At 42.0% G+C, this 19,950-nt stretch overlaps 2 protein-coding genes across 5 annotated transcripts in view; one reads left to right on the forward strand and one right to left on the reverse strand.

Annotated features, from left to right (window-relative positions):
* Positions 1-122: 122 nt before the first annotated feature.
* trmt6 (tRNA methyltransferase 6 non-catalytic subunit) lies at positions 123-14,331 on the forward strand. Its single transcript, XM_021612510.3, has 12 exons — positions 123-1,175; positions 1,543-1,673; positions 1,790-1,899; positions 2,508-2,599; positions 2,740-2,823; positions 3,004-3,128; positions 11,824-11,994; positions 12,106-12,278; positions 12,407-12,492; positions 13,081-13,183; positions 13,662-13,748; positions 13,855-14,331. Exons 1-12 carry the CDS (start codon positions 1,069-1,071, stop codon positions 14,014-14,016), a joined length of 1,431 nt encoding a protein of 476 aa, XP_021468185.3. The 5' UTR covers positions 123-1,068; the 3' UTR covers positions 14,017-14,331.
* Positions 14,332-14,417: 86 nt separating this feature from the next.
* The window catches only part of LOC110529875 (uncharacterized), a 6,935-nt gene continuing 1,402 nt past the window's right edge, over positions 14,418-19,950 (reverse strand). The window contains exons 3-7 of one of the 4 annotated variants that reach the window (XM_021612511.3): positions 19,862-19,950; positions 17,783-18,659; positions 16,366-16,507; positions 16,045-16,143; positions 14,418-14,846 (exon numbers count right to left, since the gene is read on the reverse strand). The exon at positions 19,862-19,950 is cut by the window's right edge and continues 5 nt beyond it. In XM_021612511.3, coding sequence (XP_021468186.3) covers positions 14,763-14,846; positions 16,045-16,143; positions 16,366-16,507; positions 17,783-18,659; positions 19,862-19,950 — 1,291 coding nt within the window. In that variant the 3' untranslated portion in view covers positions 14,418-14,762. The remainder of the gene's footprint in view (positions 14,847-16,044; positions 16,144-16,365; positions 16,508-17,782; positions 18,660-19,861) is intronic. The other 3 variants (XM_021612512.3, XM_090243365.1, XM_021612513.3) reach the window with 3 other exon arrangements.

The following is a 19,950-nucleotide window of genomic DNA, read 5'->3' on the forward strand; positions in this document are numbered from 1 at the left end:
CAATAAAAATGCTGATACAAAATGTTGAGATAATAAGTAAAAATGTTGAAATACTAACTCAAATGTTTCAGAAAGTAGGGCGTGATTATGTTTCTTAATTTGCAACATTGTGTGGTGATTTCAGAGGTGAAACCACAGGTCCAAGGTGTGGTGGGGAGTATTTCAATGAACAGTCATGAATACATAATTTCACATTTCATAGTTGCCTGCAATATAGTGTTGGAACAGATGGGTCATACCCAACAGTACTTTATCCTTATTTTAAACGCTTTTGTGTCAGTAGTTGTTGTTAAAGCGAATCAAAAGCTTATGCTAGCTCAACACGTTGCCGTCGGCCCTGCTTTGCTGATCTCTGCAACATGGATAGATGGAAATCGCCACATAATGCTACAAATTAAGTAATATATCCTGTATGTTCTCCTGTCTTGAAACGTTAAGTTAGTATCTTGAAATTTCATGTTAGTCTCTTTAAATGTCGAGGTAGTTTCTCGAAATGTTTAGTTAGTATCTCGAAATTTGTATTGTATCAACAACAAAAATATATTCGTGGCGGGGATGACTAGCTAAAACACATCCACGACCGGAAGTGCCTTTTCCGTAGCAGGTTAAAATCATTTATGCAGCAGGTTAGGATAATGAATGTATCCGGTAAGGAGAATGAGGTTTTGGTTCGGGATTATTATATTATGATATGCTACAAAAGCCACACTTCCGCTAGTAGTCTTCTAGTCACAAACAAAATTGATATTTCTGAAGTCGATTTTCCCCCTGTTTTCTCGACCACCTATCGGAAGCTAGAAAATCCTAGTACTTCTCTACCATTGGAGGATACGCTCTACGAACATCAATGAGCCAATCAGAGTCGAGTACGGTGAGTGATTGATACAGCGTCGACTAATTGTCCTGAATGCTAAGGAAATGCAGGCTAGCACGTGGGTAAATTCAGTAGACGATTTCTCCCAAAAATACTTGATTTCAGTACATTACTATTCTCTTTGGTGATTTAAAACTCACATTCTAGTGTGTGAAAAATCGACTTTACTACTAAGCTGGCTATCAAGCTTTCTAATGGCGGACAATGGCGATAATGACTCCCAGCACAGAGTGAATGAGGGTGACTACGTAGTACTGAAACGGGGAGACATCTACAAAGCTGTGCAGATTCAAAAGAAAAAGTGAGTCCTCACACAATTTTGCACATGCACAATCGCATTATCTGTTGATTTGCGTTAGCTAACAATGCTTCACAGTCAAGTCAAACCTTTTGCCTGTACTAGTGTTACTAGTTTGCAAGCTATGTCTGGTGGATTAGCATTGTCCAATTGTCATCACTGCTTGCTAGCTAGGAGTAGGATACTCAGCCAGGTAACTTTTAAGGTAGTATTTTTACATTTATAGAAGAGAATGTCATGTTGCCAGCTTCAAGCTGGATGACATATTGGCAGTACTCCAGTTGTGTAGTCAGTATAGTGTATCACAGTTGACTCACTGTGTGTCAATGTGCGTTTGAGATTATCTGACATGTCTTCTTCCCAACCCCAGGAAAACAGTATTTGAAAAGCAGTGGTTCTTCCTGGACAATGCAGTGGGGGAGTTGTATGGGACCACCTTTGAAGTTGTGACTGGTGGGACACTGCAGCCACGGAAACCTAAATGCATCGAGAGCTCTGCAGGTAACTGCAGCTACATGCCGACAACGACAATCTCCATTATTCTCTCATTCCAGTAAGGATTCAGTTGTCCAGGCACAGAGTTGATGTCTGTGTCTTGTTTTTGTGCGCCTCTTTAGATGCCAAGGAAGCAGGAACGGACAACAGGAACATTCTGGATGATGGGAAATCACAGAAACTCACCAGAGACGATATTGAGACCCTCAAAGAGCAGGGTCTGAAGGGACAGGTACCTCTGGATATATGTGGATTAGTTGTCATTAATGTGGATTAGTTGTCATTAATGTGGATTAGTTGTCACTAGCTGGAAGTGGAGATCCTGGACTGGCGTGGTTACACGTGGTCTGCGGTTGTGAGGCTGGACTCTAAAATGACATTGGTAGAGAAATTAACATTAAATTATCTGGCAACAGCTCTGGTGGACATTCCGGCAGTCAGCATGCCAATTGCACGCTCCCTCAACTTTAGACATCTGTGGCATTGTGTTGTAACAAAACTGCACATTTTAGAATGGCCTTTTGTCCCCAGCACAAGGTGCACCTGTGTAATGATCATGCTGTTTATTCAGCTTCATATTATGCCACACCTGCCAGGTAGATGGATTATGGCAAAGGAGACATGCTCACGAACGGGGATGTAAATACATTTGTGCACAAAATTTGAGAGAAATAAACTTTTTGTGCATATGGACAATTTCTGTGATCTTTTATTTCAGCCCATGAAACATGGGACCAACGCTTTACATGTTGCATTTATGTTTTTGTTCAGTATGCGTTGTAAGTCATGGTGAAAGATTTGTTTATGTTGAGGATGCTCCTCTGACTTCACTTTCCATAGGAAATAGTCCAGCAGCTGATAGAGAACAGTACAACATTCAGGGACAAGACTGAGTTTGCACAGGAGAAATACATCAAGAAAAAAAAGAAAAAGTGAGTCAGTGGAATATATATATATATATATATATATATATATATATATATATGCACACACACACACTCCAGGACCAGGGTTAGTGATGAATGAAATAGGCTTTACGAGTTCTGAATGTCTTGTGTTCTGTTCCCTCCAGGTATGAGAACAGTGTGATGGTTCTAAGGCCCTCCTGTCGTGTCCTGGCTATGATGTACCACGGCAGAGAACCAGGGAAGATATGGTGAGTGTAGCCTCCATGCCAGCTAAGTCATACCGAGGCCTATTTGTAGGTCCTGATGTTTTTTCCTGGCTTAGGTCAAGTGGTCAGGGCCCAAAATTCAGTTTTTATTAAGAGAAGTTCCTCTCTGTATTGTATGTGGTTGTTGTAGTAACCAAGACTGTCTCTGCCTCCCTCCACCAGCCACCTGCGGTATGACACCCTTGCCCAGATGTTGACTCTGGGGAATATCCATGCAGGCAGTAAGGTGCTGGTGTTTGAGACCTGTGCTGGACTGGTGCTGGGGGCTGTCATGGAGAGGATGGGAGGTAACTGGACTATAGAAATGCCTGGAAGTATCATGGCTAGACCTGGCATGACCTGCATTTAAAATGGCACCCTATTCCCTATATAGTGTAGTAGGTTTGAACAGAGCCTCAAAAGTAGTGAACTATGTAGGGAATAGGGTGCCATATCGGACTCGCACATGATGGCTTAATTCTGCATGGTTTATGAATTGTGTTTGCTCTGTGGCAAGCCGGTCTATTCCCTGTCTATGTTTACCATGCTCTGACTGCCATGTCAGCAATCAACGTTTTATGTAATACATTTCAATTGGAAGGTCCTGTAACGAATATACATTTTAGTCATTTAGCAGATGCTCTTATCCAGAGCAACTTACAGTTAGTGCATTTACTTTAAGATAGCTAGGTGGGTCTAGAGCTGCTGCAGTGACCGTATTCCACACCGGCAGTCATGAGTCATGACCACAGTAAAATGCACTCTGGACCAATGTTCAGTCTAAGCTGCGTGTGTGCACACAGTAGCCCCGAGACTGCTTTGCGGCTCCCCAGGAATGCTTTATAGAGCGAGGAGCGTAGCCTATAGAAATGTTGTGCAAAATGAGCTCCTGGGCTCTCATTAAGTGTTTGATTTTCCAAACATTTGCATTGATGTCAGAGCGATTAGTGCTGAGTACCAGGCAGTTAGCAAGTTTGGTAGGCTACTAATGACCAGCAGCATCATCAGAGCTTGGAGAAGCCTAATTACCGTGACTAAACGGTCATTTGGAATTTGACTGTCTTCATGACTCGTGACCGCCGGTAGATGCGCATGTGTTGAGATCAAAGCGAGAGCTGCTTGTAGCCACTTGTGCAATTTTTTTAAATATCCTTTGCTAGTTATTGAGTTATTAGCCCAGTTATAGATCATTTGTAGGCAGCAATAGGGGAGTGATTGCTTCCTTCAAGAGCACAAAATGTGTACATTTCTAGACATATTTGAAAAAGCAAGTCGGGTAAAGAGCCTTTTTTTTTGTCTTAAAGGGGCAGTGTTGTATTTAGAAAGTGGATTGAATACGCTAAGTGGCCAATAGGCAGAGGGTAGCATAATTTGTCTGATTCTCTGTATTAATGGCATGGGAATAATAATGCATTTTATTTTGTGGTGGTTTCTTCCATCAAACAAACAAAAAAAACATTTTCAGTCACTTCCGTGTCTGAAGGACAAGTGTATAAACAGGTTGTCAAGCCCTGCAAGTTTTTTTCAAAAGTCTCATGGACTGTAGGCCTACATTCCATTGTTTTTGATAATAGGCCACTCTGGTAGGCCTACATCATGATCAAATAGCTGCGATAGCCTACTTGGCCACTGTTAAAACTGTAACTTAAAGCGGGTACAGCCTCTGTGTTCACACAGCGCTGGAAGAATTTTCACAACGTTGAAGTTTGCACTCAGCAGACCTGAAATTTGCTCAGTGCCCTAAAATGTGCTCTGGACATTTTGGTACCAACTCGCAAAATACTGAAAATACCTGAATTAAAATGATGGTAAACCTTAGTTTAAAAAAAAAATAATAAGGTTTGAGTTTACCGCATATTACACACAGCAGAAAAACATAAAACAAAACGGATTTCAGATGTCTTTGGTACATAATTGGTCTAGCCTACACTCCAAAATTAAATGAATTATAGTAATTGCCTTTAAGTGTGGACTGTATTACCCACGAGTCTGGAGGGAAAGTATCGCCCTAGGCGATGCTGTTGGTTCATTGATTGTGCAGGGCGGCTTACAGTTGTCCTACAATTATAGAGAATTTGTATTTGGTTTTGAATGGTCTAGTAATAGTGAATTTTGTATATTTTCATAATTAATAGGCTGACACATTACCTTTTAGCTATTATAGAATATCTCACCACTGTGCTTTTCCATCTCATCTCCTTCATTCCCTTCTCGTGCATGCAGAGCAGTGGAGGCTGCTGAGGGGAGAACGGCTCATAATAATGTCCAGAACGGAGCAAATGGAATGGCACCAAACACCTGGAAACCATGTGTTTGCTGCATTTGATCCCATTCCACTGATTCCAGTCCAGCCATTACCACAAGCCCATTCTCCCCAATTAAGGTGCTACCAAACTCCTGTGGCACAGATGGCCTGTCAACATTTGAATGAAATATGTTTTGTTTTGAAAACATGTTCCTATTGATGTTCCCGAACAGATGTAACTTGTTTTCCCAAATTAAGCACTGGGTATCTGCAAATTATATTGGGCGGAATATAATTTGTCGCACAGCGAGAATATGCTCCTCAAACAGTGGTTGATGTGTGGAGTGAAATACAGTGTCGTGAAAAAGTATTTGCCCCCTTTCTGATAATCTCTATTTTTGCAAGTTTAAAAAAAACGGAATGTTATCAGATCTTCAACCTTGCTGCATGACCCAGCTGCACTTCAGCTCACAGACGGATGGCCTGTCATTGTCCTGTAGAATTCTCTGACACAGAGCAGAATTTATGGTTCCTCCTTTTAAGGCAAGTCATCCAGGTCCTGAGGCAGCAAAGCATCCCCAAACAATCACACTACCACCACCATGCTTGACCATTGGTTTGAGGTTCTTACTATGAAATGCAGTGTTTGGTTTTCGCCGGGCATAATGGGACCCATGTCATCCAAAATGTTGACTCAATTATGACAAAAAAGCACCTGGAGGATGATCAAGAATCTTGAAAGAATGTTCTATGGACAGATGAGTCAAAAGTATAACTTGGACGACATGGGTCCCATTTATAGTCTCATCGTGCAGCCCATATCTTTGGATCACGTCATTCTAAGGTTTGTCATTCACAACTTAAGTTGCCAAATAACTCTTAAGTCTAGCATATAGGCCTTGTTTCAAGTGATCACTTTTACGCTCAACATATACACTTATCCATATCCACATATGCGCACTCGATCCGGATTGGGGAAAAATATTGATTCTATTTTATTCACCTAAGTTTAATTATATTCTTCTTACTATAAAATAATGGCGCAGGACTTATAAGCATATCTTGTCTTCAAAATGCAGAAGCCTACAGTCTATGGCACGGCACTGTGACATCACATACAATAGGCCAATTACATTCTGTTCTTCTGAAATCCATTTTCCTCGTCATAACCTTTCTTTAGATCTGCCTAAAATAAATCATGTATTTATTGTGGTATTTTCCAAAGGCGCGCATCAGCGGCTTGTATGCATTGAGGCATGGAAATGCTAAGTGTGCGTGTGTTAATTAACGGTAAATTACCGTGAGACAGGCAGTCTTTTGCATGACAATAACCAGCGGACAAAATGTCATGACTGCCACAGCCCTTGACCCCTTGACTTTTTCCACATTTTCTTATGTTACAGCCTTATTCTAAAATGGATAAATAATATAATCTGCATAATTTACACACAATACCCCATAACGACAAAGCGAAAACAGTTTTTGTTTTGCAAATGTATAAAAAATAAACATACCTTATTTACATAGGTGTTCAGACCCTTTGCTATGATACTCAATTTAGCACAGGTGCATCCTGTTTCCATTGATCATCCTTGAAATGTCTACAGCTTGATTGGAGTCCACCTGTGGTAAATGTATTTGATTTGGAAAGGCACACACCTGTCTATATAAGGTCCCACAGTTAACAGTGCATGTCATGGAAAGAAACATGTATGGGGTCAAAGGAATTGTCCGTAGAGCTCCGAGACAGGATTGTGTCGAGGCACCGATCTGGGGAAGGGTACCAAAAAATGTCTGCAGCATTGAAGGGCTCCAAGAACACAGTGACCTCCATCATTCTTAAATGGAAGAAGTTTGGAACCACCAAGACTCTTCCTAGAGCTGGCTGCCCTATGGTCACTCTGATAGAGCTCCAGAGTTATTCTATGGAGATGGTTGTCTTTCTGGAAGGTTCTCCCATCTCTGCAGCACTCCACCAATCAGGCTTTTATGGTAGAGTGGCCAGACGGAAGCCACTCAGTAAAAGGCACATGACAGCCCACTTGGAGTTTGCCAAATGGCACCTAAATGGCTCAGACCATGAGAAACAAGATTCTCTGGTCTGATGAAACCAATATTGAACACTTTGGCCTGAATGCCAAGCGTCACTTCTGGAGAAAACCTAGAACCACCCCTACGGTGAAGCATGGTGGTGGCAGCATCATGCTGTGGGGATGTTTTTCAGTGGCAGGGACTGAGAGACTATTTAGGATCAAGGGGGGGAAATGAACGGAGAAAAGTACAGAGCGATCCTTGATGAAAGCCTGCTCAGGACCTCCGCCTGGGGCAAAGGTTCACCTTCCACCAGGACAATGACCTTAAGCACACATCCAAGACAACGCAGGTGTGTCCTTGAGTGGCCCAGCCAGAGCCCGGACTTGAACCCAATCAAACATCTCTGCAGCAACGCTCCCCATCCAACCTGACAGAGCTTGAGAAGATCTGCAGAGAAGAAAGGGAGATACTCCCCAAATGCAGGTGTGCCAAGCTTGGAGCGTCATACCTGTCATGACTCCTGGTCGATTATCCAGCCCTCAGGTCAACTTGGCAAATGGCTGACAGATAGCCAGACCCCATCTCTTCCACAGGAAAGGAGAGGGCTGTTGGGCTGGTTTTGACACCTTAACACTCTGTCATAAATTAGGGAGCAGGGTAATTTCTCTTCTGCTCTCTAGTATTACCAAAGCAATGCCTTTGTCCCCTCAGAAGACTTTTGCCACAAAAAACAATAACACCCAAAAAGTGAATCTTGGAACAATATTTCTGTGATAGGCATGTTAGGAATGGTCAGTGTGGATCTAAAGAATAGTCATGTCATATTGTTTATTTTGTGATGTCATTAACTGTATAACGAAAATACTGTAACTTAGAAAGGAAACCCCCTTCGACTTAAGTTTCCATCCAATTTGATGTTAATACAATATGAAGAACGATTAAACCTTTTTTTGTTAAGATGGGAGTGTAATTTTAGTTTTCTAACGAGATCATAATTGTAAATAAGCTACGCTCCAAATGAGGTCAGAGGAGTGTGTCAGTGTGGTGGAACTGCCCTTTCTGACCAGAGTGCTTAAAAGAACTCGCTAAGAATGAACATATTCAGACCAGCAGACGGACAGCGTGAGCTCAACGTTACGAATGGTTGAAACTCTGAGACTCAACACGAGGTGAGAAGATAACCTCCACTACGAGACCAGAAACATTCAGTCTGCAGCTGTGCCTGTGAAAGTGGTCCCAGAACTTTGACTAAAGACATGAGGTGGGAAGGAAGAAATCCCATCTCAGACAATCACTAGCGCATCTGAGTAGGTATTCTACTTGAACACTCCACTACCAGAGAAGCTCTACAACTAAGAAGGACATGGTGACCTCAGGTGGACAAGCCAAAGTCTTACACCGATGCATGAACTATAACTACCCTGTCCACATAGAAGGGTTGATTGGTTCAACAGAGATGGATGACAAAGACATCTACGCGTTAATATATACATTGCATTTCTTATCGCATGGGCGCTGGTTAGGGTATTAAGTATTCTGATTACTGTGAGCGTAGTTTCCAAATATATGTACGATAAGTTTGACTCTTTTTGTCTCTCCCTCTTTTTATCTACCCCTCCCTCTCCGTATGTGTAACAAGCCATCACATTGTGTCAGTCCACTAGGGACTTTTGTCTCGTAAGTTTGTGTGTGTATTCTGTTATTATTATTTAGTTAGTTAATAAATTATCTAAATACATTTGTGTTGTACTGAATGATCAGAAAAGGCTGGGGTTCTTGCGGATTGAAGAGGTCTGCGACGTTCAGAATGAGACTGATATGTATGAGGTAATGATTAATAAATGACTGTTATTGATATATCTTATACCATTTCCCGAATTAAACTCAAGATAACTCGTTAAATAACCTCTCAGGTGGTGCCCCAAATTCCTTATGAGTTAATTGCTACATGAATAATTTAATCAGGTAACAATTAAACATAGTTTGAGTCGATAACAGTCATCACATTAATGAAAGTCCCGACATACCCAAGAATACTTGAGTCTGTAGTTGCTGCCAAAGGTCCTTCAACAAAGTACTGAGTAGTGTCTGAATACATAAGTAAATGTGATATTTCAGTATTATTTTTAATTTAGCAAAAATTCTAAAAACCTGTTTTGCTTTTTCATTATGGGGTATTGTGTGTAGATTGATGTGGGGGACATTATTTAATCAATTTTAGAATAAGGCTGTAACGTAACAAAATGTTGAAAAAGTCAAGGAGTCTGAATATTTTCCGAATGCACTGTATCATCGTCATAGTAAACATTTTCCCTCAAAATAGCTATCAGCAAAATCCGCTAATAAGGGGGGGGGGGGATTAAAGTGCAAGTGTTAGTTTACGAAAGCCAATTTTTTTGTTGGGGTGGGGAGTGGTGCGAGGGGGACGGGGGGGTCCTGTGGGATTATTTAAGATACTCTTTGTAAAAGATAGGGTTTTAGATGTTTTCAGAAGATGGGCAGGGACTCTGCTGTCCTAGCTTCATAGGGAAGCTGGTTGCACCATTGCTGCACAATGCAGTCCTATCTGACTAAGATCACAACAGGGTGTCAAAAGTGCTTAAACCTGATCAAATATAACACAGAAGAGATTATTTCACAGAAAACAATCATGTTCCTTGTTGTTGTGGGCTGATGTTGTCATTTTCTTGTGTACCTTCTTCTGCGAGTCTACATATCAAAACTGCTGCTATGCCAGCTGCCACTCAACGCATGAGCCACGAGCACTGCACATTACTGAGGAATGTCTAGCTGGGAAAATTAGCAGCAGGTATGAATTGACACTGACCAAAATCAAACTCCTGTTGCAAATATGAGTTTAATTAATTCACTAATAAGGCTTGTCAATGTGCCCAGACATGGATGAAATAAGCAAGCTTACTAGCTAAGCAGATAGCTATGTGACCTTTTAGGAAAGATGACTCCTCTGTGGTGTTGGCTAGCTAGCTATATTAGCTGGTTAGATAAACATGATATTAAGATATCAGATAGCTAGCTACATTGGCTAATAGCTCCTAACGTTAGCTGGTTACCATTTTGAACGTCCACCAAGTGAAATGAGCGATGGAGGGAGATGTGATAGGGAGCCGGAGTTAAGGCGTCTGGTGTTTTTTTCTTTTTTTTTTTTTTCAGCTGTTCGGGCACAAAAAAAATGTCTGTAGCAAGCCGAAGTCTACGCCCCTTTCTCTGTGAACGGTTAACAGTAGGGAATCTGCAATAAAGTCTTCGATGTCATTCAATGAGAGACGATTCATTTTCATGCACATTTTTTCATTGAGAAATACTGCACTGTAAAACTAAAATGAATGACCGATTTCTGGAGTTAATTTAGATGAATTGTGACTATTTTGAGGAAGTGTATACTGGCTACGGCGTCTCAAAATAGACATACAGAACTATTGCATGTGATCTGGATTCCACATCTTTTTATTACTATGTGAAACTCACAGCAAAACAAAAAATCTCAAACGAAACGTGAAGCTAACAATAGTGCTAACAGGCAACTATCCATAGTCAAGATCCCACAAAACACAAAGGAGAAATGGCTGCCTAAATATGATCCCCAATCAGAGACAACAATAAACAGCTGCCTCTGATTGGGAACCATACCAGGCCAACAGAAATATAAATCACCTAGATCACCCACCCTAGTCACACCCCGACCTAAACTCTCTATGGTCAGGGCGTGACAATATGATGTCCTTCCATACAGGCGTGATATGCTGGAGTGATGCTTATATGCAAATGTTGTTGATCCGTAGGCTAATATGGAAGGCAAACTGATTGTTAGTCATCGGTTCCATAGACTCCACTGATAAACCAAAACAAGCTCAATAACTCAATGTATGCACACACTACTATTGAATATGCATTCACCTGTATTGTGGATAGGCCTAGGCTACATCTTGATATACCCAGTTTAGGGTTACCATTGAAATAAAATGATTAACATTATTGTTATGTAGTTAGATTGGTAAAAACACAGATGTTTTGATTTTAAAATGTATGCAAGGATCATCAACTCTATTCAGCTGCAGGCCGATTTTGTCTTGAGAGGATGGTCGGGGACCGGAACATAATTATAAATGATTTGTCAACTGCAAATTGACCACAAGCGATACGAACAGATACGTTTGGCTAAAACATAATCGTTTCAAACCTTGCTCACATTTGGATGTGATCATGTGTCTCTATGCTATGTGTGGGAATACTTCTTTAAGATTTCTTCAATTAAAATCACTTGGAACTGATTTACTGGAGTTTTTACAGCCTTAATAAATAATAATTAAAAAATAATAATGTTGTTTTTGCTCAGAACCCAAATAAAACCATCCGCGGGCTGCTGTGGATACTCACACCATCATGAACAGAACCGTGTTCAGAGTGAGCTGAGTGCAGGGAGCAAGTGACGGACAGAAAGGAGCAGCTAATGATTTCAGGCTTTCAGGCAGGGCCTTAAATTTGACAGATACAATCGAGGTAGGGTGGGGCCTGAACGTCGCGGGCATGGGTAGGAAAGGTCGTACTCTACGGATGTTGTAGAGCATGAACCTGCAGAAGAGAGTCACTGCTTTGACGTTAGCAGAGAACGACAGGGTGTTGTCCAGGGTCACGCCAAGGTTCTTTTCCCTGGGAGGGTGACACTTCCATCTTCATATTCTGTCTCTCTCCTCTCTCTCATCCAGGCTATGGGTCAGTGGTGCAGATGTACCCAGGAGGAGGTCCTGTGAGGGCGGGGATGGAGAGCTTTGGGTTCCCCTCCCACTTCCACGACACGCTCCATGAGTTCCCCATCTGTCACGTCAACGCACTGCTGGCGGGGGTACTGGACACAGAGGCCAAAGACATAGACGCAGGTGTGCGTTTGTGTTTATACTAGGAATGTCATAATTTAATAGACCAACAAATGCTATACTATCTTATCTATTGAATTGATTAATTTTTATTTTTTTTGGTCACAACTGCAGATTCCGGACAGGCCAATGGGGACAAGTCCAACCTGACCCAGACTGACTCAGAGAAGGCAGAAAGCAAGGAGTGCAGCCCAGACACAGAAGACCAATGCATGGAGACTAGTACCAGTACAGACCCTGCCGCGGACAAGGAGAGAGAGGAGAGGGAGAAACTTAGAGAGATCAGAGTATGACAGCACATAGTAAAGCAGCAAATGGTGTCTGTTGTTTGTCACACCTGTTCGTGCTTGCACGTTCCAAAGATTTGTTCAACTTAGTCCAATCAATTGAACAGCAACTGTGTGTTGTGTTTTAGGGCCAGGAGAAGAAGGTGAAGATGGAGGAGAAGAGGAAGAAACTAGCTGCTGCTGCTGCCGTGCTGGAGGGGAGGAACGCTGACGGGTCAGCCCTGTTCTCTCATCTCTCTCACCCCCTTCCACCATCTTTCTGTTTTAATAACACTTGGTGACAGTGAACTCTAGACTTGTTTATGAAACCATTAATAAGAGGTAATAAACATGTATGAGCACTAATAACCAGTATAACAGCTCTGTGGCACTAAGATTACACCCCCTTGACACGTGAGTTAAATAATCCGTGTAAATAATCACAGTTTCTGCTCTGCCGGCATGTTGGTGTTTTCTTGCACTGTCTAAAAATCTGTGAAACACGGCCATGCTAACATCTTCGTGTCCGCGCAAGACGAGCAAAAGGGGATCGCTCAGCGGTTATCTTGCTCAGAAGGGAGAGCGGTGTGACACGTCTAGTTAAAGACGATTGATGTCTGGTCTTTCAGCACACGTCATCTCATCCTGTGTTTATTCATTTGGTTTGTCGGTGAGGCGAGGGCTTTCATCTGTCAAGTTTTGCCAGCTCAGTTTTCACCAGGAGGGAGGATAGAAAGAAGAAAACATGTTCATGGTGTTCGAACAGGGCCCCACACTGGTTGTAAAATATGTGTTTAATACCTCTGTTTGTTCTCCTCCTCAGGTTGGTGATTGCCAGTCGGTTCCACCCCTGTCCAGTTCTACTGGGCCTTATCAAGTTCCTCGCCCCCTCCAGACCCTTTGTAGTGTACTCTCAATACAAAGAGGTGTGATTCTGAGTGTTTTCTAGTATGCTTCCTAGTAGTACTGATGACGATACCAGTATTGCAGTAATTTTTTACCATGGCAAAAATGAAAACACGAAGCAGACCAAACTCTTTGCTCCTATAAAAACCTGCTTTATGTTTTGTTTTCTTGTCACGATATTAAAGAGTATTGCGATACGTGTATCGTCCCGACCCTACTTTCTAGTGTGTGTTGTGTTCTTAATAATGTAGCGTATTTAATCATCTTCTTACTTTACAACCCAAACTTTGTGTACTACAGACCCTTCATAGTTTGTTGCCAGTAGACCCTAGTGTACTGCCATTATACATTTGTCTTTCTGCAGTGGGAAATCTCCTATCAAAACCACTGATAAAACAGTCTGTAATCTAGTCTGGAGTTCGGAAATATCACTCCTGTCATGTTCACTCTGTTATGGCCTTCGTTGCTCCTCTGTTATTAAATCTCTCTCTCCCACAGCCTCTGATAGAGTGCTATACAAAGCTCAGGGAACAAGGCGGAGCAGTCAGCCTGCGACTCACCGATTCCTGGATCAGACATTACCAGGTATAATCATTTTCAAACTGAACTGTACCTCTGGGGAAGCATCCATGTTTGTAGTACCAGCATTAGCTTTTACCTCTGACCTCACTTCCTGTGTTTGTGTGTGTAGGTGTTGCCTAACAGGACGCACCCCGTGCTGCTGATGAGTGGGGGCGGGGGCTACCTCCTCTCAGGGACGACCGTTGCTACGGATACGCCGAAGATGGGCCCAACTAGAGGAGAGGAGCCAGCTGCAAAGCGACTGAAACTCACAGAGACCACAGAGGGATAACACTTAAAACGTATTGCGGTCACCCATTTGTTGTGACATTTATATCATTGATGACATCATTTAACTGTACTTGTGGGATAGGACTGAAATCTCTCACGCATCTTAAGATCAGTTATATAATAATTTGGCTGCTATTGAGCCCTGGAGCTGCTCTCCAAAACTCTTATCTCCCAAATGCAGCATTTCGTTATCATTACATTTTTTTTTAAAGAATGCGCCGTGGTGCAATAAAGAAGCCACTTGTTTTCGCAGACTCATCCCGTAACGCATCTGTGTGTATGAATTTCAATAAAATGCAGTGCTCTAAAGATACTATTACTGTTGATAAGCCCTGTGTTCATGAGGTATTACAGTTCTTTGTATAATTGTTTCGAAGAAGGAAAAATACTGAGATGTTAGGCTTGGTCCCGGGATAATATATTTTATTAAATGCAGACTGAAGAAACAAACAACCATTCAAAAGTTTGAAGAAAACGGCAATGCACACTTTAAATATATATAGAGAAATCTGTGACAAATAAGCAAAGCATCTGTTTTATCTTTGATATTATCTAATAGAAACTAAACGGTCTCCATGCTGATTCTTTTGTACCTGAATTTTTTTATTTAACCTTTATTTACGTTGTGTGGCAAGTCTCTTAGATTTATTTTTTTGTTCTCCCACCTCTTCATCTCTTTAATGTTTTCTTAAACAAGGTTAGCACACTGAGCTCGTAGTTTAGCATCCCTGTCGGTCTGTCCACTCTCTATTTGCTCCTGTTTTCATGCATCTTCTCAGCAATTTTCTGTAGCTCCATGTCCATAGCTGCTAGGTTTTGCAGCTCCTTCTCCTGAAAACACACACACACCGTGTTATTATTGCTTAATTTGCATCGCTTCATTTAGGCTACTATCCTAGGTAGAAAGAACACTGATAAAATTGTGAAACCTCAAAAACGACATTTATTGTGTACATTGATCCCTTCTGGAACAGGGCAAGCCCTTCAATAAAAATAACAATTTTAAAAGGCCATATTTCACACCATGTAACCACAGCTCCTGAAATCGGACTCCTCTTAATTAGCCACTACTTTCCCTGGATCTTAATACGGTCAATGGTGTAGATATTCCCACTGCAGTGTAGAGGACGCTAAATGCAGTGTAGTCTGAAAACTGTCAGGATGAAAAAGAATAGCCAACAGTCATCCATTCTCTCCCCTCCCCCATTGTATTCCATCGCAGGCGGTAAAATGGCCCGGGCCGCACCACTATCAGCTCTAATAGGGGTGGTTTGGTACGGTGGGTCGTGAGGGCGCCCTTAGGAGAGGTTTTGGTGCAATCGCTGCTGCAGCAATAAAAACCGCAGGAGATAGAGGAAAAATAGATGCGCTTTTCTCTGCAGCTAGAAGCACAGTCTCAAAGCCTGTGATTTAATTGCTTGCAGATGGCTTCCACAGTGCAGAGGACACCATTTCTTTCAGGGACACATCTCTTATTTAGCCTACTTCTGATTCTTTTGAAGCCTATGGGTGCCAAACAACAAGGAGTTGCAGAGGAATATATTAATAACATTAAGCTGCTTAGTGAGCCACAACCACTATTTAGGAGGACATGCTCTGAGTCAAAGGGGGGCTTTCTCTTCATGTGTTTGTACCTACACTCATTCACACACAGGCTTTTTTCCCTTCTAGAATATCAAGGCTCATTTTGAGATGTGAAGCCTCAACCTGAGCCAGGTCTCCTAGAGATAAGCATATGGTTTCTGTTATCCAGCAGAGAGGGCAGTCTCTTCTCACAGCAGACTACAGAGGGCAACATCCAATATTGGGCATTCATAATAGTTTTCTCACTTCAATAAAAACTGGATTTTGGTGTCTGTGTATAACAGCATAAAACATCCAAAACCTGATAATTCATTTCAGGTATCTTTCAAGCGATCTTGTCTAAGAAGTTCAATATGATGCTTATGATAAAGCCAAGTAATTCCCCATAAGGATGAATGTTCTGTGTCATGTCATGTTACGTAAAGGTATTGTGTGATGATGTTACCTCCTCTGGGGTTAGAGGTATGCTCTTCTGCCTCTCTTCCGCTGGCTCTGATTGGCTGGCCAGTTGGTGCCTCTTCAGCAGCTTTGCCAGTTCCTCCATCTTAGCCAATCAAATCACACCAAATCAAACTTTATTGCAGTAAAACATCTCTGTACGATAAACAAGCAAAATAGAAACAGTGGAAGGAAATACAAGAAACAAGTGTCTAGAAACACTACTAATTAAATCAACACAATCATACAAACTAAAAAAGGATTCAAATCTTTGACCGTAGGCCAGTCTAACAAGATATCTATGTTATCATAGGTGGTACATAGAAACCTTGTGTGATGGTGTGAGTGGCTCTATGCCTCTCTTCCACCAGGCGGGGTGGTAGTATCCTCTGTACGCCCAGGGAGAACGTTTCTCATATATCTCCCCCAGGAGACGACTCTCCACCTCACTCCTCTTCTCCGCCAGGTACCTGTCACACAAACACCAGCAGAACATACAGTCAGGGTCCTTTCAGATTAAGCCTAGTTCTGGACTAAAAAGCATGTCTTTGGCTGTGTCTAATATGACTAGAGCCACATAGACATAGTGGCATTTGAGACATAAGCTACGTTTCCATCCAATTGAAGACAGGTTTTCATGTGAGTATTCTAAAATCCGCATAAAAACAATATGCTCACTTTCCCACCAGAGATGTCCATCAAATTGACTTGCTGCAGATACAAGGCTGTGGGGTGATGATATAGTTCACATCAAATATATTTTTGCAGGTAAATTACCATTGATTGCATTTTCAACTCCATTGATGGTTTTCTCACAAAAAAATGTTTGCATTATATAGCAAGTGTGCCAACTCTGGTAGTGGCAAATGCGCTCTAGCCCAGGGTTTCCTGAACTGGGTTTCACCACCCTGTAAAGTTATTTCTTCTGCATGCTTTTTGGATGAGTGGCGTTGGGAGGATCACACAACATGTGACTTCAATTTTACTTTGAAATGATGATTGTATCAATATTTGCGCATGAATGAATGCGTTCCCATCTATATTTCGCGCATAATACAGTTTGTAGTTGCACGTGCTGTCTTTTTGTAATATTTTTATGGGTGAAGATTTCTACCAGGCCGCGTGCAGACCGGCAACTTTTCCCTCCAATTAAAAAAACGCACATGCGATCGTGTCTCAATGTCATCAAGGTATGATATTATTGTTATTTTCAAATACAATACATTTTTTGGGGTTAGTTGTGGTCAATTTACAGCAGGGACTATCAACTGTATTCAGCCACGGGACAGTTTTTTGTTGCGCGGTTGGTTGGGGGGCTGGAACATAATTACAAATAATTTGTAGACTGCAAATAAATTGATCACAAGAAACCCTTACAGATATAATGTTTGAGTAAAACTTAATAATTTCAAACCTCTCGATTATGCGTGGGAATACTTGGGAACAGATTTCCTAAATTAAAATCCCATGGAGCTGATTTCCTGGTTTTTTTACAGTCTTTTATGTCCAACAATGAATTGTTATTATCATTTCTTTCTTTTCTTTTTTTTTTTCCTCTGAAAACATGGTGGGCTAAATGGCTCACAAGCCGCCATTTGGGGAACCCTGATTTAAATATTATAATTATGTACCTGTGCCCCCCAAATCCGTCTGAGTCTAGTTGACTACCCCTCATACACTCCTGAAAAACAGTTTCTGTAAGAGAAAAATATGAATAGACAGATAAATACATCAGAGCCTCTTGCCTCTCTCTCTCTTCCTCGGCATCTCCGTACCTCTTCTCCTCCTGTTCGTCAGAATCACTCCTTCGTTCCTCTTCTTCCTCCCCTGAGGAATCCCCACTGCGTTGGTGACGCTTGTTGTGATGGTACCTGTTTGTTGGTTTCCAGATTCTCTTCTCTCTATCCTCCTCTTCTTCGGACTCATCTGATCTCTTTTCCTCTGATTCCTCCTCTGATGAGTCAGCACCTCGTTTGTGGTGTTTCTTGTGGTGATATCTGTGTGTGGGTTTCCACATTCTTTTCTCTCTTTCCTCTTCCTCCTCTCTCTTTTCCTTCTCATCTTTCAGATCCCAGGATTCCTGACTGCACTTTTCACTTTTGTCATCTCGTTTGTGTAATTTCTTTGGGGTGTACCGATAGGTAGGCCTATATCTCTTCTCCTTCTCTTCTCCCAGGCTCCAGGACTCTTGGCTGCGTTCCTCTTCTGGATCTTCTCTCTCCTCCTCTAAACCGTCTTCGTCTCGTTTGTGGTGTGTCTTTGGGGTGTACCGATAGGTAGGCCTATATCTCTTTTCCTTCTCATCACCCAGGCTCCAGGATTCCTGACTACGTTCTTCATCTGGCTCTTCTCTCTTTTCCTCAGACACCTCTTTATGATGATACCTGTGCGTTGGTTTCCAAATCCTCTTCTCCTTCTCATCGTTGAGGTCCCATGACTCCTGGTTGCGCTCTTCGTCCTCCGGTGTCTCTCTCTTCTCCTCCACAGACTTCAGGCGGGCCTCGATGTCCTTCACATCAGCCCCTGGAACCTCAAGCTCAGGTTCATGACCTTTGACCTCCTCTTTATGGGTCAGCACCTCCTCATCACTTTTCTTCTCCAGAAGAGCAGCATGTTGGGCACCTGTAGAGGAGGTGGAGGGAGAAGGGACATTCAAAGGGCATTCAATATCCACACTATCTACTACTCTGTCATTGTCTCATGTTGTCCAATTCAAGCCCCGCTCCGCAAGTTCCCCGTCAATCAAAACATGGTCCCTTCGAGAGCTTGGAACTATAAGGTTTTATCTGCATTTTTGTTCAAATTTATCTATTGACATAGCCTTGTTCTGTTCGATGTTCTCTACCTCTAAATACACCAATTCATGTTGTTAAGTTCAAAATCATACCATATAAAAATGGCTGACATTATTCAAACCAATAAGGGTTCGGCACTTTGAAGACATTTATCTCAGAATCATATTTTTTTACAGATTGAACCTTATAGTCCCAAACTCTCGCTTTGATTAGTTCATTTTGGTGACCATTGCAAAATGGCACTCAACAGTGTATGGAGAAAGCTCAGCATCTGTCTCCCATAGTGCCATATTTATATTCAGCTAAGTATGATTTCCATAAATACAGAAGCCAAACTAGGTTGCTCTATTCATATCTCCTCAGCTGGTTGCCAGGTTGCAGCTTTATATTTCGGGTCTCTGTGGTAGCAGAAGCCCCACCGAGTCCCTTTTGACCTACAGTAAGAACTCTGTATAACATTACTGTCTGCATCAGCAACAAACGGTGCCACCCTCCAGAAGGAACAGTTCTTTCACCATCTCTGCCTCCAAGTCAATAGTCTAAAGTATTGCTTCCTCTGCTCCTCTCCTTTCCTTCATTTCCCTGACGGAAAAAAGATTGCAGTCAGAGTACAGTATAACTGCAGTTCATTTCTGCAGTTGCTGCGTACAAAACGCCACAGTCGATTGCAGTTACTGCACGTTGTTTTACTGCAGTTTTAAAACTGCAACAAACCAAATTGGAAGGGATTTCCATTGACATTGCAGAGGGAGACAGACGAAAGGGATTTCTTGGTAGCGTCACGCATCAGGGTAGACAAACAAGGTTCATTAACCCCAGCCTTGTAAACAAGCACTGACAATTGCTTTCACAACTGGGGAAGCCACACTGTACACTAATGAAACGTGCCTTAGATTCGTCTCTACAATAAAAGAGCAATTTCCTCCTACAGTACTGGTGAAGATATTTTTTTTCTCCCATTATGATGCTGTGTTTTTTTTTATGTACTGCTTATGAAACACAACAACGGATGTTGTGAGAACTACTTGCCTGCTTTGAGAATGTCTTTGCATTCCTGATCCAGAGGGTGAGAGTCAGGTTTGGTCAGTGCCTTGGACAGGACCTCAACCAAGCACCGT

This window comes from Oncorhynchus mykiss, chromosome 8 (assembly GCF_057628025.1).
Source record: "Oncorhynchus mykiss isolate SJ-2025 chromosome 8, ASM5762802v1, whole genome shotgun sequence".
Lineage (NCBI taxonomy): Eukaryota > Metazoa > Chordata > Actinopteri > Salmoniformes > Salmonidae > Oncorhynchus > Oncorhynchus mykiss.